This window comes from Trematomus bernacchii, unplaced genomic scaffold, assembly GCF_902827165.1.
Source record: "Trematomus bernacchii unplaced genomic scaffold, fTreBer1.1, whole genome shotgun sequence".
NCBI lineage: Eukaryota > Metazoa > Chordata > Actinopteri > Perciformes > Nototheniidae > Trematomus > Trematomus bernacchii.
In genome coordinates, this window is record NW_022987593.1 from 3727011 (window position 1) to 3752563 (window position 25553).

Sequence of the window (25553 nt, forward strand, 5' to 3'; positions counted from 1 at the left end):
AACCTCCGTGTGTGTGCATGTTTCTGGGTTCTATACACAGGAATGAAAATGTACAGACTGGTTGTTGTGATTTTGGGACTCCTGTGTATCCTACAAGATGCTCTCATCATTTACCTAAGTAAGTCTTCTTAATTTGTGCCTCTCACTTCTGTAGCCAGTGCAAGTGATAACCGTCCCTGTTTCAATTATAATTTGTGCAAGATATGATGATCACTTGTTCTGAATGCTTTAGAAAAAAGAAAATCACTGTGTATTAGGGTGTGCAATATGACCTAACATTTTAAATATAAAAAGTTATTTACACAACTCAGGGAAATGTTATTAATATTCATTTCAACAGTATGTGTGAATGCATTTTTAATTCATTGTATTGAACAATAATTGCTCTGAAATAATTATAATCAAAACCAGCTCGGTTAATTTGTTTTAAAGTGAATACTTTCTTCAGTTGATCCAATTATCATAGTTGGTAACCTCTCCACTGAAAATAACAGTTTCACAGCAAAACTCCCTGACTGAAGAGAGAGACCAGATGAAGAGAATTAAGGGTCGTTTCTTCCTATAGTATAGGCAGACTGTGCGGATGCATAGGGCCCCCGCGGCCACTAGGGGGTCCCCAAGCTGAAAGTTCAGGTTCAGCCCCCTCCTGTGTTCGGTGAAGCATTATATGCTTAAAAATCAAATGTAGGATATAAACACAATTAAACTGCAATGATAGCAAAGCTGTGGCTTGTGTTTTTGGGGGAATAAAGTCAAAATCATCGTTGAGCTGTTACCCAATGAGTGACGTCTGAGGAAGATGAAAAATGTAAATTATACATTGTTGAGAAAATGCTGCATCTCTTGCACTTATTGACGTAGAGGAGCCTTATTGTTTACCTTTTTAATATAATTCTTTGTACGTTTAAATTGCTTAATTTTCGTGAAATTAGCCTGTTTTCCTCTTAAAGTGTAACAGATGGATGCATCAGATCATCTTAAAGGCTTCGGAATCCGCCCATTGTAGTTAAAAAACTAGGGCCCACAAACAGCATCTTGCATAGGGCCCCCACAAAGCTAGAAACGGCCCTTGAATTAACCTTGGTAAGTATTAAGATGAAACTACTGCAATAATCAGGGGTTTGATCTGAAGGGGTAAATCGTACTTAATCAGTACCAAATATCACATTAGGTAACAATATATAATATTGTATTTATCTGAGGCTTTTATCCGAAGCAACCTACAATAGGTGCAATAAACCATAAAGATACAAACATCAAGAAACTTGCATATCAGTGAGCATGCTGACTGATGCTAATCTCTGTAAAAAACTAATAGACGTCTTTGAAGTCACGTCCACACCGTAAGCGCTTCACATCCGGATAATGTTAGTTCATTTTTTTAATGTGTTACATTTACATTACTTATCTTACACATTTAAGAAGAGGAAATTATACATATGTTGTTGACAATGCCTTGGTTCTTTGTTTAGTGGCTGGAGGAGGGAACACAATATGTTTTTCTTCACAAATAAACTTAGTTCAGTTATATACAAATATATAACTGAACTAAACATATCCTGTATTACTGATATGGTTCTGTTGAAAATAATGACAGCCTCTCCATACACCAGGACTGTTTAGCAGAAAGAATTTCCTGAAAACATGATATGGTGTTGGAATAAGAAAAGGAAACATGGATCCATACATTATCATTGATAGATTATAATATACAATGGGAATTCTGTTTTAGATCTGGAGGCAAAATTGAAAATGACAGTATCACAGCAAAACTCCCAGACTGAGGAGAGAGACAAGTTGAAGAGAATAAAAAAACATTTTAATATATGACTCAGGGAAAGGAATGAAACAATTACCCTTTTCAAAGCGTGTACTTCTTTTCTTTTTTTCTTTTTTTTTACTGAACTATAATTTGTGCTTTATTTTCAACAAAGCCAGCTCAGACATTTAGTTTTTACACTCAATCATATGTTTATTTGGACACATAATCACATTTTGTTGGTAACCTCTTTAATAAAATTGAAAATTAAGTTTCAGAGCAAAACTCCCTGACTGAAGAGCGAGACGAGTTGAAGAGAATCAACCTTGGTAAGTATTGAGATGAGACTTCTGCAATAATCAGGGGTTTGATCTGAAGGGGTATATCGTACTTAATCAGTACTAAATATCACATTAGGTTACAATATATTATATTTTATTATCTGAGGCTTTTATCCAAAGCAACATACAATAAGTGCAATAAACCATAAAGATACAAACTCAGAACATCAAGAAACATGCAGATCAGTCAGCATGCTAACTGACGGGCAACCAGCTAGTCAGTTAGCATGCTAATCACGTAATTTCTGTAGAAATCTCTGGAACACGTAAACCTCTTTGAAGACACGTCAACACTTTAGGCTCTTCACATTCTGTTGATAATGATAGTTCATTAGTTTATGTTTTAAATATAAATTCTGGCTTATTTACACATTTAAGAAGAGGAAATGAAACAGATGTTGTTGAAAACGCCTTGGCTCTTTGTTTTGTGGCTGTAACACAATATTATTTTCTTCACAAATATACTTAACTGAACTAAACATACAATATACCGTAATACTTATCTGGTCCATTCAACAGGACTGTTTAGCAGAATGAATTTCCTGAAAACATGATATGGTGTTAGATTAAGAAAAGGAAACAAAGACCCATACATTATCATTGATAGATGAACATAATAGACATTGGGAATTCTGTTTTAGATCTGGAGGCCAGCGGCAAAAACCTGACTGAGGAGAGAGATGACCTGAAGAGAACTGTGAAGGACTATGGTAGGTACAATGATAAAGTCAATTGTTGAAGTGAAATAGACACTTGAGCTTTGGACTCCTGTATTTTCTACAAGCTGCTCTCAATGTTTCCCTCTGTTTTGCTCTTTTAAAATCTTCTTAATTTGTGCCTCTCACTTCTGGTGCAAATGGTCAACACCCAGGTTTGAGTATCAAACTCTAGTTGCCCTGATTGCTTTTGAGAAACGTATCCCTGTACATCGGGGTATACATACAATAGGATCAGAAATACAAAATGACATTTTTAATATGACTCAGGGAAAGGAATGAAATAATTCCCCTTTTCAAAGCGTGAACTTGTTTCTTTTTTCTTCTTTTTTTACTGAACTATAATTTGTGCTTTATTTTCAACAAAGCCAGCTCAGACATTTAGTGTTTACACTCAATCATATGTTTATTTGGACACATACTCAGATTTTGTTGGTAACCTCTTCACTAAAATTGAAGTTTCAGAGCAAAACTCCCTGACTGAAGAGCGAGACAAGTTGAAGAGAATCAACCTTGGTAAGTATTGAGATGAAAGATAAGATAAGATAAGATAAGACTTTATTAATCCCGAAGGAAATTGTTGTGCCAGAGTTACAAAAATACAATAAACACAGCAGCATAATAGTAAAACTGTACACTTAAAAAGTGCAGTAAAAAGAGCAATTAAATATCTACAGGAAACATGAAACATAGACGGTCACATAATTAATGTAATTATTACCAGTATTTAGTAGTGCAAAAACTACTGCAATAATCAGGGGTTTGATCTGAAGGGGTATATCGTACCCAATCGGTACTGAATATCACATTAGGTAACAAAATATTATTTTATTTATCTGAGGCTTTTATCCAAAGCAACCTACAATAGGTGCAATAAACCATAAAGATACAAACTCAGAACATCAAGAAACATGCATGCTGACCGACGGGCAGCGGCTAGTTAGCATGCTTATCTCTGCAGAACAACATATAGATGTTTTTGAAGTTACGTCAACATCGTAAGCTCTTCACATTCTGTTGATAATGATAGTTCATTTTTTTTACGTTTTAAATTTAAATTACTTATCTTACACATTTAAACAGAGGATATGATACAGCTGTTGTTGATAACGGTGATCACAATATTTATTTTCTTCACAAATATACGTAACTGAACTAAACATATCCTGTATTACTGATATGGTTCTGTTGAAAATAATGACAGCCTCTCCATTCAACAGGACAGTTTAGCAGAATGAATTTCCTGAAAACATGATATGGTGTTGGAATAAGAAAAGGAAACATGGATCCATACATTATCATTGATAGATTAACATAATATACAATGGGAATTCTGTTTTAGATCTGGAGGCAAAATGGAAAATGACAGTTTCACTGCAAAACTCCTTGACTGAAGACATTACATTACATTGCATTTAGCTGACGCTTTTATCCAAAGCGACTTACAATAAGTGCAGAGAGAGACAAGTTGACAAGTTGAAGAGAATCAACCTTGGTAAGTATTAAGATGAAACTACTGCAATAATCAGGTTTTTGATCGGAAGGTGTATAAGGTATACTACATTGGTGGTGTATATGAAAGAAATAAAGGTGTACTTTCTCAGGCAGAACACTGAAGTGACAAAAAGAAAACACGATATGAACAACCCCAAGTGGTCAGAAAATTCATAAATGGTGTATCTTTGCTCATCGACCCTCTGGGAAATCATTTCAGGTTTGTCATTGATAACACCTCAGCTCTTTTGTAGCTGTAAGAGGGAATACAGTCATTTTTTCATGCTAAATTTAAACAAAAGTTAACAAATCAAACTACTACTAACCTGATTCTTTTGAAAATAATAACTTCTCACTCAAAATTAGAGCTTTCAGCAAAGTTCCCTAAAAGCTTTTTATTCAGTATTAAAAGGAAACAAACATCACAATAGCATTTCTGTTTCAGAAATGGTGGCAACTAACAAAAACCTGTCTGAGGAAAGAGACGATCTGGGGAGGACTCTGAGAGCCGGGGGTAAGTATGAAAATGAAATCAATTGTTCAGCCGGTGGGCCTTTATGTCATACGGTAGATACCACCTTGGCACTTGACATAGTAGATTAAGCATCTGGTAATTTATGTATTAAGGTTTTATCGTTCTTTCTGTTTTCCACTATTCTTATCAAGGATGGAAGTACTTCAGCGGTAGTCTCTATACCATTTCTCCTATCCAGAAAAACTGGCAAGAGAGTAGGGATGACTGTCTTCAAAAAGGAGCAGATCTGGTGATTATCAACAGCAGAGAAGAAGAGGTGTGTGTGTGTGTGTGTGTGTGTGTGTGTGTGTGTGTGTGTGTGTGTGTGTGTGTGTGTGTGTGTGTGTATGTGTATGTGTGTGTGTGTGTGTGTGTGTGTGTGTGTGTGTGTGTGTGTGTGTGTGTGTGTGGTTTGTGTGTCACAGAAGTGGTTGACAGCATGTCTCGGTTTATATAGTGGTTGTGATTGTGCGTTTTTCTCTCCACAACAAGGACTACATATTAAGTTTTCGTATGAAGGTGTGGATTGGACTCACTGATCGAGAGACAGAGGGCAGATGGAAGTGGGTCGATGGGACTCCGCTGACCACAAGGTTCACTCATTATTTCACTTTTCTATTGTCAAGGTGCACTGTGACAGACACTCGCTCTGCAGCTTCATGTCATAATTGTGTTATTTTCACATTAAATGATTTGTATATTAGTAGCCTACCAACCTCTCTGACCACAACTACATGTTGTGATGTCCTTTAAAAGCTTATTTCATGTCAGATAACAAACCAGACATAGGATAGACATTTATTATTCTATCTCTATCAATAATAAAGCATTTTGATTTGAGTTGATGTCAGGTTGAAATGTATTATTATTATTTTTCCTTTGGGGGTTTCAGCTACTGGTACCCCGGTGAGCCAAATGGAACTTTGAAGCTGGACGAAGACTGTGCACAAATATATTACAGTGATGCAAGAATAAGCTGGACAGATAGCCATTGCAGTTATAATACAAATCGATGGATATGTGAGAAGAGATTGGCATAACTCCACATCTAGTCCCACAAAACGATGATGAAAAAAACAGGAACAAGTTGCATTTCTCATTTTCAGCCTAAATTCAAATGTGGAGGTCCAGGTGGGCGAGGGGTTGGACTCTCACGTAGATATCTGGAGTCACGTCATGTCTCATATATAGGATTAATGTTCACTTTTTTTAAACTGTAATTGCAATTCCTAAAAGTGTCTTTTCTCTGCTTTTGAGATTATAATATTGGCTGCCTGCTTTTAGATTTTCTTATTTCAATCATGCCAACTTGAAATCATGTCCTAGTTTTGTGTCTTAGAGATGTAATGATTTTATTTTATTTTCAAAACAAAGTCTGAGTTTTCCGATGAATCCCTCACTATAAAATAGACTGAGCTGCATTTGACAAACAGGTCACACCATTGTTGTGTTTTTTTGTAAGGCATATGAGAAATTAATGTTGCAACATTTATTTTCACCAAGAGGACTTGGCTCTTCTCCAAGTCTTGTTGATGAAGAGCAGTTCTCAAAGTATAGAGGGAAGTGCAATTTTGTATGGATGGATGCTTTCCTATTTTTATTTCATTTAAAAAAGAATTCAGAGTTTGTGAAGGTGGTCAAACTGTAAGTGATATTTTTAAAAATTGTCAAACTAATAAGTACAGAGACAACCAGTTCAGGTGCAAATAAATAAGGGTAGAATATAGTCAATCAGATCTTTTGCATTATGTGTCACTGATAAACAACAATAATGATGATTTTATTTGGACGTAAAAATAAATGTGTGAATTGTGAATAAAAGTCCAAATTACACAAAGTACAGAAGAATCAATACGTCAAAGCTGCAGCAGAGGTTGTAACAGCAAGCGAGTTGTGAACATTAAGGAAGAAGAGAGACCATTTGACTTCAAACCAGGAAGAACAAGAGTGGTTTTGCAGTTTTAGGCGGCAAATAATAGTATTTATTATCATATGCATATGTCTGGTTAATGTTGCATAATGTTTATATTTATGTAAGTGCATGGCCGCGTTCGAGTCACTTTGCAATCTCGGCGCGGCTGCTTCTGTCAACTTTCTTTTCCATACCCGTCATTAACTATAATATAACTATGCCTTAGTGTGAACTACTAAGGTTTCACCTTGAAAGGAGATGTTCTGATCTCAACAGGACTTACCTGGTTAAATGTAGGTTTACAAAAATAACAAAATAACAATAATAGTGTGTGTATTATGTTATAATGCAGTTTTAAAAATGTGTTAACATGATGTTCAATTTAAATGTAATTCATTTGATTGGGACAAACCCCTTTGTAATAAAACAAATACAGACAGAGAGTTGTTGCTTATTTTCATTTTACAGGTATAGTGTAGTTAAAATATATAGCTTTTAATACAACACCGCAATAAAGTACACATCACATAATTAATATAACACAATGCATCAATATGCATAGATATGCATCAACTCAGATTATGATTTAGACTTACACAACTTTACAGCAACTTCAGAGTTTTTTAAACCAGCTCTTAAACACCTTAGCATTGAGCCGATTAGGCTTTGCATTCACTTTAGAGGCCATTGCTTATGGATTTTGATTGGCTTGCTTGTTTTTTGATGAACAAAGTAAACAAACTAATGTGATCATTAATTACCTAATTAACATTAACATGATCAGTAATGACAAAGTAGAGTTTTCCTTCCTGGAGGAAAATTAATTAATATCCCTTTCAACATGTGTGTTCAGAGTACATATTTGTAATTCTTTGTATTGAACAATACATTCTTTGAAATACTGTAATTCTAATCAAAACCAGCTCAGTTAATTTGTTTTAAAGTGAATAATTTCTTCAGTTGATTACATCATCAAATGTTGTATGTAACCTCTCCACTGAAAATGACAGTTTCACAGCAAAACTCCCTGACTGAAGAGAGAGACGAGATGAAGAGAATCTACCTCGGTAAGTTTGATGATGATAATCTCCCAGTTAAATCCTGTGCAGCAAGAAGGGACTGCAGAGGAAGAGCTAATAAATGACAAGCTGTACTGTAAGAGGAAACACAATTTGTTTCTTCACAAATATATCTAACTGAACTAAACATATACTGTATTACAGTTTATTTCAATTGCTAAAACACATTTTTTGACAACAGCGCTCATTTTGTCAAAACACTAAACACAATTCACAAAATCACAGACCCAAAGTGCACAACACCTCATATCTTGCAAAATGAATCACTGCACCCAAAACTACATAAACACTTTTGCACCAAATGGCACACACTTCATTTACAGTTTTTTTAGTTGCTAACACACTAGAATTAGACATAAAGCACAATAATTTAATCTAACACTCAAAGAGCAAAACCTGAGCTCAAATCTCCAAATATCTAAACACATTTTTAGCTCTGCACCCAATTTGCAATTCAACTTGGCATTCTTTTTGCAAAACACTGCACACAGTTCTCCAAGTAAGACACAGAAATCTGACATGTTCACTTGTTTGCCATTTTCAAAACACTGCCATTGAAAATGCTACACACATGAACCAATCAACAAATACACATGCCAAATGACCATAAACACCAAACTGCTTTGTTGGTGACTCAGCAATCAGTTTGTAAGCACTAGAAAAAGGCTTCATGTAAGAACTTTTTACAACAACAATGGATAAATGGATAGCAGCAAGAGGAAGAGAGAGAGGGAGGATGAATTGAAGTCATTTGAAGAGTTATTTGCAGCATATTGGTTGAAGGTGTATGACCGTCAGGCCTCTATAGGTGATGCTTCTTCTGCAGGTTGATGAGGAGCTGTGGCCAGACCCAGCTAAGTGGTGATATTTCTGTTTTTTGTATTTATTTTTCCTCAAAGTATGCAGAATGGGAACATGTCACAGTGGACGCACAAAATACAAATATGAATCAGAAAGTTTGAATAATATGTCCTCTTTAAATATTATTTGATTACTGTATGTTTGTCTTTGAAAACAAGGATTTCACAAGACAATACAAAAATATAATGTGGATTGGACTGACGGACAGAGACACAGAGGGAGAACCCAACAATTATCAGAAGAGAAATGAAGACTGTGTGAATATAAACCACTACCAAAACAGCTGGAATGATGAAGTATGTGAAAATGAAAATGTCTGGATCTGCGAAAAGAAAATGTAAGGAAAATAGTATTTCTTCTTAACATTGTGAAATTTTGCTTCAATAAAAAGAACAAAATCATCCTCGCTTTAGACGTTTCCATGTGTTTTGTGTAGTTCTTACATGAAGCCTTTTTCTAGCTTACATCCTAGTTGATGAGTCAACAATGAAGCAGTTTGGTGTTTACCGTCATTTGGCATATGTATTTTTGGTTCGTGTGTGTAGCATCTTTAATGTCAGTGTTTTGAAAATGGCAACAAGTGAATATGTCAGATTTCTGTGTCTTACTTAGAGAACCGTGTGCAAGTTGAATTGCAAATAAGGTGCAGAGCTAAAAATGTGTTTGGAGATTTGAGCTCTGGTTTTGCTCTTTGAGTGTAAGTTTAAATAATTGTGCTTTATGTGGGAGTTTAGCATGTTAGCAACTAAAAAAAACTGTAATTGGTTCGTGTTTGTAGCATTTTTAATGGCAGTGTTATTGAATATGTCAGATTTGTGTGTCTTACTTAGAGAACCGTGTGCAGTGTCTTGCAAAAAGTGCCAAGTTAAATTGTAAATTGGGTGCAGAGTTGACCAAGTGTTTAGAGTTTTGGAGATTTGAGCTGAGGTTTTGCTCTTTGAGTGTGAGATTAAATAATTGTGCTTTATGTGTCATTTGAGTGTGTTCGCAACTGCAATAAACTGTAAAGAATGGAAACACGTCACAGAGTAAACACACCAAATACAAATATTAATCTACAAATTAGCATATTATGTCCTCTTTAAATATTAGTTGATTACTGTATGTTTCTCTTTGAAAAGACAAGAAAAGAAAGAAAATGTGGATTGGACTGACGGACAGAGACACAGAGGGAGAATAGAAATGGGTAGATGGGACACAACTTACAAAAAGGTAAACACATTACACTAAAATAAATGGTCCTTCAAACCACAGAAGTAATTGAGTAAAGCTTTTTATAAAACAACAATATCATTTTCAAAAATGTTTTTAGGGACCGAGCACAGAGCGCTAGGACCATAGACTGTATATATAAATGGACGTAGGGTCCGTGACGTCACCCATAGGATTCTGCAGAGTTGCCGAGAAGCCCTTAGTAGGCGGAGTCGGCCACTAACGGCTCGACAGTGACGTCTGAGTCTAACTCCCGCCTGCTCCAGCCTGCTCCAAATAAGGGCAAAGAGGCGTAGCCGAGGCGGGACCTTCTGCCTCCAGCTGGGAAGTAACAGAGCTAGCTCAAGCTAAGAAGCTAAGCTAACATGCTTCCCCATCAGCACACTGCCGTCACATTTTACGTTTCTAAGGTAAGCGGACATGAAACTATTCAGCAAAACTATAAATAATAATCTAAGTTATTGAGTTTTTAGCATAATACTTCAGAATCTTAAAATCCCTTAACGTTTGTATGCAATGTGCTAAATGCAACACTGGAATCAAGCAAATATTAATATGTTTGCATGACATTAGTTATTTATATTTTGCTATCACTTAATTATACGTTTAATACATTTAAGTTAAGCTAAGGTGCATGTGATGGTAGCTAGTTAGTGCTCTTACCTGTGAGGCCTCCTCCAAACAGCATTATAACCAGACTGTATCATTAAAACTATAAGTACCAGTTCTAGATCCTTGACTTTAGACAAACAATACAAAAGACAAAATGTATTTAAAGACCAATCTTTATTTGAAGGTGCCTCTTAACCTGGGATATTAGTTATACAGTAATAGTATTGACAATCTAAAAAAACTGAGCAACTCAACAGTCAACTTTATATTTCTTATTGTCTAAAGCATTTATTATTTTCATTTTCCCCTCTCATATTCAGTGTGGACGGATTGAGACAGCATGGTGTCCAGAGAGCTGCAGAGACTTCAGGGAGAAACCTCCGTGTGATGGACGTCCAGTCTGTTGGTTTGGAGAGGACTGAGGGTCTTTCCTCTGTGAGGAGGATCAGACCTGATGGAGGAGCCCATGCATAGCTGATACCACCTGATCAGGCCTTGTCTGTCACTTTATTTGACTAAATGTGTTTACTTATACATTTAATAGGTTTACACCTTCTGTCCATATGTGCTTTTTTATTTAAAACATGTTTGATTAACTTTTGGTTCAGATTTCAATAAATTGAATTTGGATTTGCACTCCTTTTGTCCATTATTCTTACTGAAAATGTTAGATTACACATTCACATCCGACTGAAGATTGGCCCCATTTATTTGCGTTGCAAACTCTGCGGTACAAGGTACAAGTGATGTGAAGCTCATAAAGTGAGGCAAATAGAATTAATCAGCTGATGGAGTGTAGATGTGGAAATAGGTGCATTCGATCAGCTGACTTCACAATAAAAGTAGTTTCTTAGTGAATGTCCTGTACTGGTCTTAAAATCTCATAACATCAGCTTTTAATTTTCCTCTTGGATGTTCTTCTTGACCCTCAGAGAAGGAGAACATGTTGAGTCGTGTCTTTCAGGCATGTCCTTTCCTAACAAAAATTACAGGAAACATAAAACATATTATTGCAGAACAAGTGTGTTATTTATGAAAGAGGTGTGCTTGTGTTTAGGGGCTGTAGATATAATTATTTTGTAATTGTAATGTTTTATTTTATTTCAACAGTGAGCTACAAAGACAATCAGATTATGAATGAACAGTATGACATTCATCAACATTGAAATATATTTTATTATCAAAATAATATTGAACTGTTATCAAAACTAAGTGCAACTGTAGAAGCTTGCTCTGTTCTCTCACTGAAATCATAACTTTTACCACGTTTTTTACAGACAATATTGAGAGATAAATAGTAGCAGTTCTCACTAATAGCTTTGCCTTCAATACCTTAAATTAGAAAGCTGACTTGCTTGTTAACATCTAAATGTAACCCTTTGCATGGAAAAAACCCTCAACTTCACTGATGTGTAGGTGATCTAGTATTTAGTATTGTTTAATGGAATGTATATCAGTGTATTAAAGTCAATACTTCATTTATTTAAACCAATATCTTTCTTGATTCTTTGTACAGTATGAAAAAAGAGTATTTGTACCTGTGCCGAAGTTCACTGCTGTGAGGAGTCCAGTTCTGTCTCTCACTCTCTGGTCCATCCTGTCTGCATCACCTGGAAACTTTAAACAAACAGATATATATGTAAAGAACCATGTGTACAAACAATATAACTTATTCTCTTCTGTTGAACATGTTGGATTGTGTATTTTCCGAGTCAGGGTCCTTTTTATTTTACTGTAACTTTGGAAGTTGTGTTACCAATGCTGTTGTGTTACTGTTTATTTGATACCAATTTGGTAATGCAATTAATAAAAACAACAACGTTTGGGTTCGTTCTTCAGATGACTGTGACGTTAACGTGTAAGCTCAATAATGAACTCCAGCTCAACCAACCATATTGTAATATCTAAGTAATCATCTTGAAATATGACATTAATAATTGTAATATACACACATCTTATTGTGAGGTTGATTTCACATACACTACTTCGACGTTAGCTTGTCTACATACTTGAGCATAGCCAATTTAAATTAACCTTAGCGATGCATACAGTTCCTACCTACATAATAAAATATCTCTCTAAGTTACAAGGATGACCTTATTTTATCAACCTCAAACAGAAGCCTTTTGTTCTACAGTACTATCTCACTTAACGCTTAACACTTGTCTATTTCATTTTAACCTTTATATATACAGTCTATGGTTTTAAGTTAACTTGGAGGATACGATTAGCATCGTTAGCACCGATGTAGCTACCACTCACTTACACGCTAACCCAAGCCTTAACATTCATTACATAGCTGATTAAAATCATAAACACATAAATAAAGTACTCGAATTTCACTTACCGCAAAACGGCATTCATGCACCGTCTGTTTTAACCGCAGAGCGAGTCACAATAGTCCGATATATAAGCATGAAGAACAAACAAACACGGCCGGGATCAAGTTGTGTTCCCTGGATGAACTGACCAGGCAGAGTCCCTGTAGCTTCACGGACGGAGCAGCTAGCAGAGAGACAAGAAGCTAACAGCAGCAGTCACTTGACAGAGCTGTCACTCAATGTGACCACGCCCTAATTTATGCAAAAACTTTAAGACCTAATATAAATAAAAGGGTCGTGTTAGAAAACAATTCACTCACATATTCATAATCATGAAGGTGGAATCTAACTATATTCATAATAATATTTATTGGATCCATCGGTAGAAACATGTTTTTTTAGGCTGTGAAATTGGGCATTTTAACATGGGGCTCTATGGAAATTGCTCCTTTCTGCAGTCAGCGCCTATCGGCCAATATATGAACTGCAGTTTGTGGCACTTCCGCATTGGCGTCCCGGCTCTTCCCCAGAGTTTGCCGCTTGGCTAGGACCCAACGGCGTCCTAGCACAAAGTGCGAGGAACCTATTGTTATCCTAGGTATTATTATTATGGTGCTGGCGTTTCCTGTTTTTGAGGGCTTTAGGACGCTTCAAAAGTTGTATAATTTTGCATGGACGCCAGGACCAGTGAAAAATTCAACAGTCTGGAGTCAATGGGTTCAATATTCCAACCTGCTCGCTAGCGCCACCTATCAAAATCCCATTTCGAAATAAATGTACAAAGTCGCACCGTAACTCTGGATGACCTGAAATTTTGCACACATATCCGGGTGGACCTGCTCTACAAATAATCCTCTTGGAACCTTAAGCTCCGCCTAAATTTTTTTATTATTAATTAGCATAATTTTCCAAAACAGTGAAATGTTATCTTAAATTTCAATTTTCAGTTTTTCAACACCAAACTTCGTATACAGCATCGGTGGAGGGTCAGACACATTACCATAGAAAATGAGCATGTTCAGACGATAAATATTGCCGCCATGAATCAAAACGTACTCGCAAAAAGGCGGGGCTTAGAAATAAATGCTCATAACTCATCAACAATGTATCCATATATCACAGGTTTTGGTGGATAGGTTCAGTCTGTCTTGGGGAATAGGCACACCAAAGCATTTCATTTTGGACTATTTTTTTACATATACTCTTGGGGTGACTACGAACTGAGATTTAAAGTGTCGCGGCGTGGCCTATGCATTTTTTTTAAATTGCGATAGCATGAAATGAGCTTCGGACGCAAAACTTGGGACACACGTCACAGCCCACGACCTTTTCGAGAATGTAAAAAACAAACGTAATTTTTCAAAAAAACTGCTCACTAGCACCCCCTATTGTGTGGTAGTCACATATAGTTTCTCAGAACTTAACGAATTTTGGCACAGACATTCCTCATGGAATTGCGGTCATATTTCTAATTAGCTTCCATTAGCCCCGCCCACCAAGAAGTCGGCCATTTTGAGCACATTCTTGCGAACTCGTCCTAGGGGAATGATCGGAAAGATTCCAATCCAGGACAAGTTCAGCCCCTATCCAATATGATGCTAAATTGTGAAGCCAATTTTTGATAGCTCAATCGTGGAGGTCGTAAGCTGACAGCGAATACATCATTTTTGACGATTTACATGTCGCAAATTACTCCAAACTACTCGCATATAGTTTTTCCGATAATCACGAAACGCTGTATACACATTGCTCTTATGATTGCGGACATATTTCAAATTGGCTTTTATTAGCCCCGCCCCCCAGGAAGTTGGCGATATTGAAGAATGTGCGTTTTTCATGCATTTTAAGCACATTTTTGCAAACTCCTCCTAGGGAAATGATCGGAAAAATTCCAATCCAGGACAAGTTCAGCCCCTATCCAATATGATGCTAAATTGAGAAGCACATTTTTGATAGCTCAATCGTGGAGGTCTTAAGCTAACAGCGAATACACAATTTTTGACGATTTACATGTCACAAATTCGTCCAAACTACTCGCATACAGTTTTATCGATATTCACGAAACGCTGTATATACATTGCTCTTATGAATCTGGACATATTTCAAATTGCCTTCCATTAGCCCCGCCCGACTCCGGAGAATACATCAGTGTACCCTCGGTTATAGCTCCTCCAGAGAGACTCCTCTCTCCTCTCTCCTCTACATCTTTGTACCCTCAGTTATAGCTCCTCCAGAGAGACTCCTCTCTCCTCTCTCCTCTACATATTTGAACCCTCAGTTATAGCTCCTCCAGAGAGACTCCTCTCTCCATTCTATTCTAAATCAGTGTATCCTCGGTTACGGCTCCTCCAGACAGCCTCCTCGATAATCGATCCTCGACAAGGCTTTAGAGAAATTTGTTTTCCTTCGAGACGGTGCGCCGACATCCGTTTCCGGGTCGCTGCCGGAGGACCTGGGAGTCGGGGACGCCAAAATTAGCAAAATGACAAACGGCTAATTTCCCAGGACTCGCGTACGTCTGCTTGACGCCGGGACGACCGGCTGCCCTCCCCGACAGGCGCACGGACGCGAGGGCCCGCTCATCACTGCACACACTTCTGTGACCGCAGTTTTAATTAATATTGTTGTTTGAACTTTCTGTTCATTAAAAAACGTGTTGGTTTGTTTTCTTTGTTAAAGATTCTGGCATTCCGGGGAACCCAACAATTATCAGAAGAGAAATGAAGACTGTGTGAATATAAACCACTATGATGACCCAAACAGCTGGAATGATAGTGTATGTGAAAATGAAAATGTCTGGATCTGCAAAAAGAAAATGTAACTCTGCATACACACTGGGTTCACACCGTAATGACAGCAACTGTATATTGAAGAATATTGAGATATCATGTATTTCCCACCTTCAGCTAAACTGAAGTCAGCACTCAACCGTTTATGCAAAGTGACACATTGGACTCAAATATCCCACTGCGTTCTGAGTTCGGCTATAATCAACACGTTAAAGACAATGTGAAAAGGTGTCATTTGGGAGAAACCCAGTTGACTGTATATGTTCTTTATACTGATGTGTTTGAGAGAAAACACGCTCATGTTTGTTTGCAGATAATGTCAAATTGTATATACAGCATATAGATAAACAGCATAAAGGCTCTTATGATGTTATGGATTGTTTTTTAAGTTGAATGCAGTAGTAAATATATGTCATAACAAAACAGGTTTGCAGATTATAAGACATTGGCTTAACTTTAAAATGATATGAATCTACGGTGGAAACAGGAAACGACGAAGTGGTTATAATCATTTAAGTTGCATAAGAACACACAAGATAAGTGTGATATGATTGTAATCAAAATGAAGAAGAAGAGGCAGCTGACATCTCGCTGCAGCTCTCAGAAAACACTGTTTCACCCGTTTGTCATACTTCGAAGGGTCACATATTTTGGGGTTTGTATTTTACGGCAAAGATGACTTTGGACTATAAATAGGCTACAAACTAAATATGAAGTTTGTATCTATTTCCTCCAGAGACAATGTACAATATGTGAAATAAAAATGGTTGCAGTAACCCAATATCACACCTGGTTTTCTACAGTTTTTGCTAAAACATGTTTTTTGAAAGCAGGGCTCATTTCCTTTAAACACTTAACACAATAAATAATTTAACAAAAAACAGAGGAAAGAAAAGTGCTTATGCTGAATTTTACCACTAACTGGGTCTGGCAACCTGGTCTCACCAGAATGCGTGACTCCACCACGACTCCTTAACACCGCATTGCGTGGTGGAGTCACGAACTTTGCTACATTTACGTGTCTGCACCACGCAAACAACCCCAATGTAAAGTGAATGAGGCTCCTTTGTCGTGGTGCACACACGCATTTCTACAATGTCCAGCAGTGAGCTTTTATTCTATAAAACGTTTTTAAAATCTACTTTATAGCTTGTAGTAACTCACGACAGGCTTCTTTTATTTTATTTGTATTCATAATAATTTTTATTTTTCGTCAGAATGTATTATGGTGCATTATTTACCAATGTTTGTTCTCAAAAAACAGTGCATTGTGTGTAATACAACTGTGATTTTTATTAAATTAGTTAGTTTTTAAGGAAGGCCAGAGCTTCAGCTGTGTCAAATAGATTGTTCCCTTTAGTTAACGTTATTTAAAAGATAATTATATTCCTATTTGATCATGTCCCCTTTATTGTATTACGGACGCAGAGAGCAATGTGAGCGTCCATTCCCATTGGATAACGGAGGATTTTACACCCGGAAGTAAGTATTCTCCTTACTGTCGATTGATTTTACAGTGATATCTGCACTACTCATCAACTCAAAAACACCAGATTATCGTTGTTAATCACACAACATTGATTGGTTTAAATTGTGTATAATGCTTTTGTAATTTTCCCCTTCGATTCGGAGAAACAAATATTTGTTCAGAGTTTAGGATGGCCGAAGACACTACACTACCCAGAATCCTCAGCTATTGTTCCGCTTTGCCTCAAGCTCTGTGATTGGTTGACCTCCAACTGCATTCCATTATGAAAAAAAACGTTTCGTAAAAGATCAAATCATACTTTATTCAGCAGTGCTTGCTTTACTCTTTGAAAGTCATCACATTAATGCATTGTAATAAATGGTTCGGCTGCATTAAATATTACACATCTGTCGTACTGTAGTTCTTTATTTATCTACAAAGATTGGGCCTCAGAATAGACCGGAAACTATTCTTTTACCGTTCTGTTTTAATTTCACGATAAAGTTAGTAGTTATATTTTGTTTTGATATTATTGTTTTTTATTAACTACTAGACCGCTGGGTCATGTTAAGACCATCTTTTCCATGTTGCTGTGGGTTCTTTCCATCGCTTTTGTGTTACAAATATCAAAACAATAACAGAATATATCCGTCGTAAACTAAACCAGAAACAGCAGTATATTTTATTTAGTTAACACTGTAAACTTGACAGCTTTTTAACCCAAACCTCCTACTGGTTAAAGCACGTTATTACACGTTTAGAGTAATTGCAATGCAGGTAGATTGTGTTGCTTTTTAATGACTGTTTAAAATGCCTTTTTCTTAATGTCTTTCATTTTTGTAAAGCACTTTTGAATGTGTTATATTTTATGAAAACATTTAAATATTAAGAGTATATACAAAATAGGAGGAAAGTAAATCAAATCAAATCAAATCAAGTTTTATTTATAAAGCACATTTAAAAGCGATTTTTGGTCGAGCCAAATGTAATAAAAACACATTACTACAATCACAATAAGTGATAAGTAGAAGGTCAATGATAGAAATATAGAATAGAAAATATCAAGAAGATACTGTAAATGGTATCTAGAATAAAACAGTTTAGTGCCGGATGTACAAAGATATTAATAGGAGGATGTGCAACACACTCTCACTCCCTAAACGTCCAGGAGCGACGCTTGGTCAGGGTCCCGTGGCGTGCAGTTGGGACGCGCCGAGGCTCCTTCAGCTTCATAAACGGACGCAAAGAGCTTTCAACTGATTGCAATGTATTCCCATCGGCGGCGGTATTTGACGCTTAGGGAAGCACCACATCGGTCCATGTCGGCGGCATTTAAAGGCAATGTGAGCGTCCATTCCCATTGGATAACGGAGAATTTTACACCCGGAAGTAACTATTCTCCTTACTGTCGATTGATTTTACAGTGATATCTGCACTACTTATCAACTCAAAAACACCAGATTAACCTTGTTAATTACACAACATTGATTGGTTTAAATTGTGTGCAATGCTTTTGTGTTTTTCCCCTTCGATTCGGAGAAACAAATATTTTTCCGGAGTTTAGGATGGCAGAAGACACTACACTACCCAGAATCCTCAGCTATCGTTTGGGACTACACCATGTACTAACCCGTGATTAGTTCTCAAGCTCGACGGCACACTATCCGAATCAAGACTCGAACGTGTCTAATTAGTTTGTCTGTTTTGCACATCCCAACACACTCTCACTCCCTAAACGTCCAGGAGCGACGATTGGTCAGGGTCCCGTGGCGTCCAGTTGTGACGCGCCGAGGCTCCTTCAGCTTCATAAACGGACGCAAAGAGCTTTCAACTGATTGCAATGTATTCCCATCGGCGTGGGTAATGTAATGTCTTCGGCCATCCAAAACTCATAGAAAACGACTTGTTTCTCAGAATTGAAGGGGAAAACGTGACAAAAGCATTGTACACACACTAAAACCTATCAATGTCGTTTAATTAACAAGGATAATCTGGTGTTTTTGAGTTGATGAGTAGTGGAGATATCACTGTCAAATCAATCGACAGTAAGGGGAATACTTACTTCCGGGTGTACAATTCTCCGTTATCCAATGGGAATGGATGCTCACATTGCCTTTAACAGCCTCCGACACAAACGAATGCCGTGCTTCCCTAAGCGTCAAATACCGACGCCGATGGGAATACATTGCAATCAGTTGAAAGCTCTTTGCGTCCGTTTATGAAGCTGAAGGAGCCTCGGCGCGTCACAACTGGACGCCACGGGACCCTGACCAAGCGTCGTTCCTGGACGCTTAGGGAGTGAGAGTGTGTTGCGCGCACACACACACACACACACACACACACACACACACACACACACACACACACACACACACACACACACACACACACACACACACACACACACACACACACACACACACACACACACACACACACACACACACACACACACACACACACACACACACACACACACACACACACACACACACCTTTACTCTGACAGTCTTTCCTGCTGTCCTCCCAAGTCTTCCCCTCATTGGAGAGGAAGTGAAATCTGGAGTTAATCTCTGTCCAACCTGCAGGACACGCCTGAGAGGACACACCACTCAACTCTGGAGGATGAAATATCAAAAATTCCATCAGAAATTACACTAATTGATATATTCAAGGGAATATACATTGGACTTCAATTTTGACAATTCCTTTATTTAAGTGTTCTATTCATTAAACATTTTAATAAGTACATAAAAGCTTACAACTACAAATGCATTCATCAATTATAAAGACATATTGATATCTAAATTATATATTTAAACAATGTTTTCTCACCTAAAACCCCTCGTGCAAGTATCACAAAAAAACATCTGATGCTAATCAGGTTACATATTTTGTATTTGCTGTTCTAGATGGCATTGGTTGTCCAAAAAACTAAACAAAAACATTACAATTCAAGGTTCAGTAAGTAAAGGAGGAAGGAATTGAAGGAAACAAAAGTGAGTAAGAAGACTTAGAGGAATTTCTTCTATCTTTTCTTCAGCCTGTTGATCTCATCCTCCATAGTCCTTATCCTGTTGTTCAGTTCAGTGGTTCTGTTTACACACTTGTTTTGGTCTCTGGTCAAGGCATTGAATCTTTCTTGAAGAAGGTTGTACTTCTCCTGATCAGTGACACCAGTTGCGTTGCATTCCAAAGGACTTGGTCCCCTGTACACTGATAGTGTAAAAATAGTATTAAAATATATTTATTAATAAGTTAAATGAACTAATGTATTCAGTTTTTCAGACAAATAATTGTGAAAAGGTTTTGAAAGCAAGATGAAAAACTACTAGGTGTGTGTATTAGCAATATTGTGTTGCAATTGTGATGCAACTGTCTTTGTACATTTTATTTTACACAATGCCAAGAAACCATACTCACACGAGAGGCGTAGAGAAACGTTGAGTATGGCTTGTATCATACACAGCACGCCAAAGATTAGGAAAATCAGCCGACAGCGTCTTCTGTCTGGGAAACCAATACACATAGAAAGACAACAGTATGAGTGTACGATAACAGTCATGAGACGCTCTCTAGTCTGCTATTAACTTTAAGTATATAATGTTAAGTTTCTTAAGTTAATTAACCAACCTAAGAAATAATTGTTGGCATCCTAATGGTTCCCTAAATGGATAGTTACATTTGTAACAACTTGGGTCTTATTCTTTAATCCTCTGCCTTCAGACCCATTTTTAATCCAAATGAAGGGTTGTTACAATTACGTCAAATAAAAAGTGGAGTTTTTAACAATACATAAACGTTTTTCCTGCTATGGTTTAAGATCGCTGTTCAGAAGAGGGGTTTAACAAACATTATATTAACATGCTGAATACAATGTTAGTCTGATTTTCTTTGGCCAAGCCTACAAAAATGTTTTGTCGAGCAGTTCTTAAACAATAAAATAATGTGTGTTGTTACCTGTTCGATACGCATCCCCACTGCGTTTCTGCTCACGTCTTGGTCGCTCATTAACATCATCTGCTACATCTATTTGCTGCATCCTCCTGTTCTCCTTAATGTTTGCTGAATGGATGTTCACACTTACTGTCTTCTTCAAGAGTGAGCAAATAAGCCCATTACCACCGCAACCAGATTTAGAAGATGTCACAAACAGGAAGAAACAAGTGTGTGACAAGCAGAGATGGGGTCGTTACTAAAAAAAAGTAATATATTACATATTACTTTAAAAAAAAGTAATATATTACACTACTTCGTTACTCTCTACATAAAGTAATTCGTTACTTTACTCGTTACTTTACTCGTTACTTTACTCGCAGGGCCGGCCCGCCCCTCCCTACAGGCAGATCACGCAGACCGCTAAAGTTTCAAATGTTCTCTTTAGTTCAGTTTCCATTGTCGCATAAGACTGATCCAGATAGCTCTGACTATGGCTGTCCTCTGTCTCCTGCTATCTGTATTTTGCGCAGTATATCTCTGAACGATGCAATGGTGATTCCACTGTGCAAATGAGCAACATTACCTCTACTATGAAGGATACTACAAGCCTGTCCATCTCTGCTTTGGTTACAGGTGTTATGCCGTAGATTGAAGCCTTGCCGTAGATTGAAGCCCTGTCCGCGGGGACGCGCACAGGTGACGTCATCGCCTGTATTGAGTTTCGCCGAGTTTTCAAAGCTTTTTTCTCTCTTTTGAATGATATATTTCACATCAGATTAAACAGCAAACGGCTGAATAAATAATGTGCATACAATTGCAAGGTTGCTCGTTTTAAGGAAAGGCAATGAAAGGATAAGATGTCATTTGTCAGTATAGTCCTATTTCTTAAAACCTTCGCTGTTGTTTAAGCAGTGGCGTTTTCTCCCGGAGGCCAAGGGAAGCCAGGCTTCCCCTGTTTTTTCGGATTGTAGTTATAATTTAAATAAATAAATAAAAACACTTTGTTTTGTTTCGATAATTCTCCTTTGCTGTTGCTGCCGGCCCGTCTCTCCCCCACTCTCATTGAGTATTTTACAAAGAAAGAGTGAAACAAACAGCGCCCCTCTCTAGATGTTATGGTGAAACAGTAGATTGCATTCACTGTTGCGAGAGGAGGCCAGGGGAATCTGGCTTCCCTTGGTGAGGGATTGACCAATCAGATGAGGCCCACGTGATGCCCCTGCCAACCTGTGATTGGTCAGGGCCATGCCAAGGGAAGCCAGCCGTCTCTAGCTTCCCTTCAGAGGCCCGAAGTTAAGTAAACTGATATAAACTCCCCAAACAGGTTTTAAACTTTGAATCAAATCCTGTAAATCGTGAAAATCCTGAAAATCTCCGCTCTGCTGACCACAATGCACTGCAGTTCGGATAAAAGTGAGGCAAAGTGGCTTCACCCCATTCAAACCCTTCTTTTTTCCCCATGCCACGCTACTGTCTTTAAGTGTCTGATACTTGATAACCACGAATAGTAAGCAATGATATAACAGTAATGATATAACATATATGATAATGTAAGACACTGTGTTATTTTCAATCAAGCCTAAAAGATAATTTGTTCAAACTAGCTCCACTCGCTTTAATTGCTCCTTTGAATGTAATTTTCCTCTGTGGTTTCCTACAGTACTCAACACATTTTTGTATTGTAATGCCACTCATATTTTATTTTTTATTTTATTTTAAGGTGACATTGAATGTTTTGAAAGGTGCCCTAAAATAAAGTTTATTATTGATTAGTGCCTATATCACACTATTAATGTTCCTTATTTTAGACTAGGTTTTTCCTGGTGTGTATTTCTCCTGCCAGATATGGCACCCCCCCTACAACTTTGTCCAGGACAGTCACACTGTCACCAAAATCACACTGGTGTTTGCTGTTCCCCTCTAGTTTGTGCTCGCAAAAGCATTTTACTCTGGGCCCAGCAGGTGAAAAACTAAAGAGGGGCTTCCAAATCCGGCAGACCAGGTGTTGTAGCTGCCGGATTTGGAAGCCCCCCTATATCTTTGTCCAGGATGGTCATAGACTCACCAAAATCACACTGGTGTTTGCTGTTCCCCTCTAGTTTGTGCTCGCAAAAGCATTTTACTCTGGGCCCAGCAGGTAAAAAACTAAAGAGGGGCTTCCAAATCCGGCAGAGAAGGTGCTGCCAGATATCGCACCCCCCCTACATCTTTGTCCAGGACAGTCACAACTTCACCAAAATCACATTGGTGTTTGCTGTTTCCCTCTAGTTTATGCTCACCAAAGCATTTTACTCTGGGCCCAGCAGGTGAAAAACTAAAGAGGGGCTTCCAAATCCGGCAGACCAGGTGTTGTAGCTGCCGGATTTGGAAGCCCCTCTTTAGTTTTTCACCTGCTGGGCCCAGAGTAAAATGCTTTGGTGAGCATAAACTAGAGGGGAACAGCAAACACCAGTGTGATTTTGGTGAGTCTATGACCATCCTGGACAAAATTATAGGGGGGCTTCCAAATCCGGCAGCTACAACACCTTCTCTGCCGGATTTGGAAGCCCCTCTTTAGTTTTTTACCTGCTGGGCCCAGAGTAAAATGCTTTGGTGAGCATAAACTAGAGGGGAACAGGCAACACCAGTGTGATTTTGGTGAAATTGTGACTATCCTGGACAAAGATATAGGGGGGCTTCCAAATCCGGCAGCTACAACACCTGGTCTGCCGGATTTGGAAGCCCCTCTTTAGTTTTTTACCTGCTGGGCCCAGAGTAAAATGCTTTTGCGAGCATAAACTAGAGGGGAACAGCAAACACCAGTGTGATTTTGGTGAGTCTATGACCATCCTGGACAAAATGATAGGGGGGGTTCCAAATCTGGCAGGAGAAATACCTGCTCTGCTGAACATGTTATGTAGAGAACAGTGCAGATCTTCCCTATTGACACCAGGATTAACCTAGTCTAAAATAAGGAACATTAATAGTGTGATATAGGCACAGATATAAGATCAATAATACACTTTATTTTAGGGCACATTTCAAAGCATTCAATGTCACCTTAAAATACAATAAAAAATAAAATATGAGTGGCATTACAATACAAACATGTGTTGAGTAGGAAACCACAGAGGAACATTACATTCAAAGGAGCAATTAAAGCGAGTGAAGCCAGTTTGAACACATTATAATCTTTTAGGCTTGATTGAAAATAACACAGTGTCTGACATATGTTATATAATTACTGTTATATCATTGCTTATATTTGTGGTTATCAGACACTTAAACAACAGAGAAGGTTTTTAAAAAATAGGACTATACTGACAAATGACATATTATCCTGTCATTGTCTGTTCTGTAGGAAGGAGGAACATAACAGAGTGGACTCAAAAACTGAAGTTTGTTCCAATACGAAGATTGTGACAGATCTGAAAAGTGTCCTTAAAACGAGCCTCCACGCAATTGTATGCACATTATTTATTCAGCCGTTTGCTGTTTAATCTGATGGGAAATATATCATTCAAAAGAGAGAAAGTAAATAGTATCTTTCGTTTTTCCGCTTAGAAAACTAGGCGAACGCTCAATACAGGCGATGACGTCACTTTGCTCGTCCCCGCGAACAGGGCTTCAATCTACGGCAAGGCTTCAATCTACGGCATAACACCTGTCCTCCAAATTCTAATTTGTGCCGCTTCGGAGTCGGCGGCGGCGACTCACAACATCCTCACTCTGGGTTCGGGGGTCCGGTCCTTAGCTATTAGCTTCACCTTAGCATGTGTTCTTTGTAGGTGTTTGTTGAGGTTTGACGTGGTGTTTGCAGCAGTGTATAACAGCTTCTGGCCTGGACACAGTTTGCACCTCACCGTCACATTCCTGTCTATTCTTCGGACGAACTCAAAATAATGGGCATACCTCCACCCCTCGAAAGTTATCGCTGACTCAGCCATGTTTATGCAGCACTGCACGTGGAGATGTGGACGCGCAAGTCGCGCAGATTACGTACATATAAACCTGCGGCGGAAACCCCTCTTGTCTGTCAGTGTGATTATGACTGATTTTATAAAAGTAACGAAGTAACGCGTGTCGGGGCAATGTTAGTAACTGTAGTGTGATTACTGAATTATAAAAGTAACGCGTTACACTACTCCGTTACCGACAAAAGTAATATTATTACAGTAACGCGTTACACCCAACTCTGGTGACAAGTCTGTTTCACTAGAACAACTGAAAGCTCCTTATAATTATACTGTATGATCAAAACCTTTCATAAATGCCATTTCTTCATCACCCTTTTACCTTTGAATATAAAGTACAACACAACTCACAAGGAACAACTTATTTGACCTAAAGCCGTATATTTTAAATATATAAATCTGAAAAGCATGTTGAAATTCAGTGTTTTAGTGTGCATTTAATATTTTTATTATTGAATCGGGAGTACTAATTTCTCCTTTTCATTATCAAATGAATATCACAAAAGCAGTACATTTCCTCCAGGTTTCTCAAAATATTCTGTTTCCCTTTTTGTTTATACGTCACTTTTTCTAAAGAAATAGT

At 37.8% G+C, this 25553-nt stretch overlaps 2 protein-coding genes across 2 annotated transcripts in view; both read left to right on the forward strand.

Annotated features, from left to right (window-relative positions):
* LOC117481925 (C-type lectin domain family 4 member M-like) overlaps window positions 1-25553 on the forward strand; it is an 80967-nt gene that overhangs the window by 13131 nt on the left and 42283 nt on the right. The window contains exons 4-6 of the mRNA XM_034129862.1: window positions 2032-2088; window positions 2742-2810; window positions 3276-3332. Of these exons, the coding sequence (XP_033985753.1) occupies window positions 2032-2088; window positions 2742-2810; window positions 3276-3332 (183 nt within the window). The remainder of the gene's footprint in view (window positions 1-2031; window positions 2089-2741; window positions 2811-3275; window positions 3333-25553) is intronic.
* On the forward strand, window positions 4353-6258 carry LOC117482268 (C-type lectin domain family 4 member M-like). Its single transcript, XM_034130334.1, has 4 exons — window positions 4353-4824; window positions 4977-5101; window positions 5317-5417; window positions 5717-6258. Exons 1-4 carry the CDS (start codon window positions 4758-4760, stop codon window positions 5862-5864), a joined length of 441 nt encoding a protein of 146 aa, XP_033986225.1. The 5' UTR covers window positions 4353-4757; the 3' UTR covers window positions 5865-6258.

Bases quoted from the DNA above. Each gene is read 5' to 3' on its own strand.
- LOC117482268 (XM_034130334.1), top strand. From the start codon at position 4,758: ATGGTGGCAACTAACAAAAACCTGTCTGAGGAAAGAGACGATCTGGGG. The intron at 4,825-4,976 runs GTAAGTATGAAA...ATTCTTATCAAG, and splicing joins GAGGACTCTGAGAGCCGGGG to GATGGAAGTACTTCAGCGGT. The intron at 5,102-5,316 runs GTGTGTGTGTGT...CTCCACAACAAG, and splicing joins TCAACAGCAGAGAAGAAGAG to GACTACATATTAAGTTTTCG.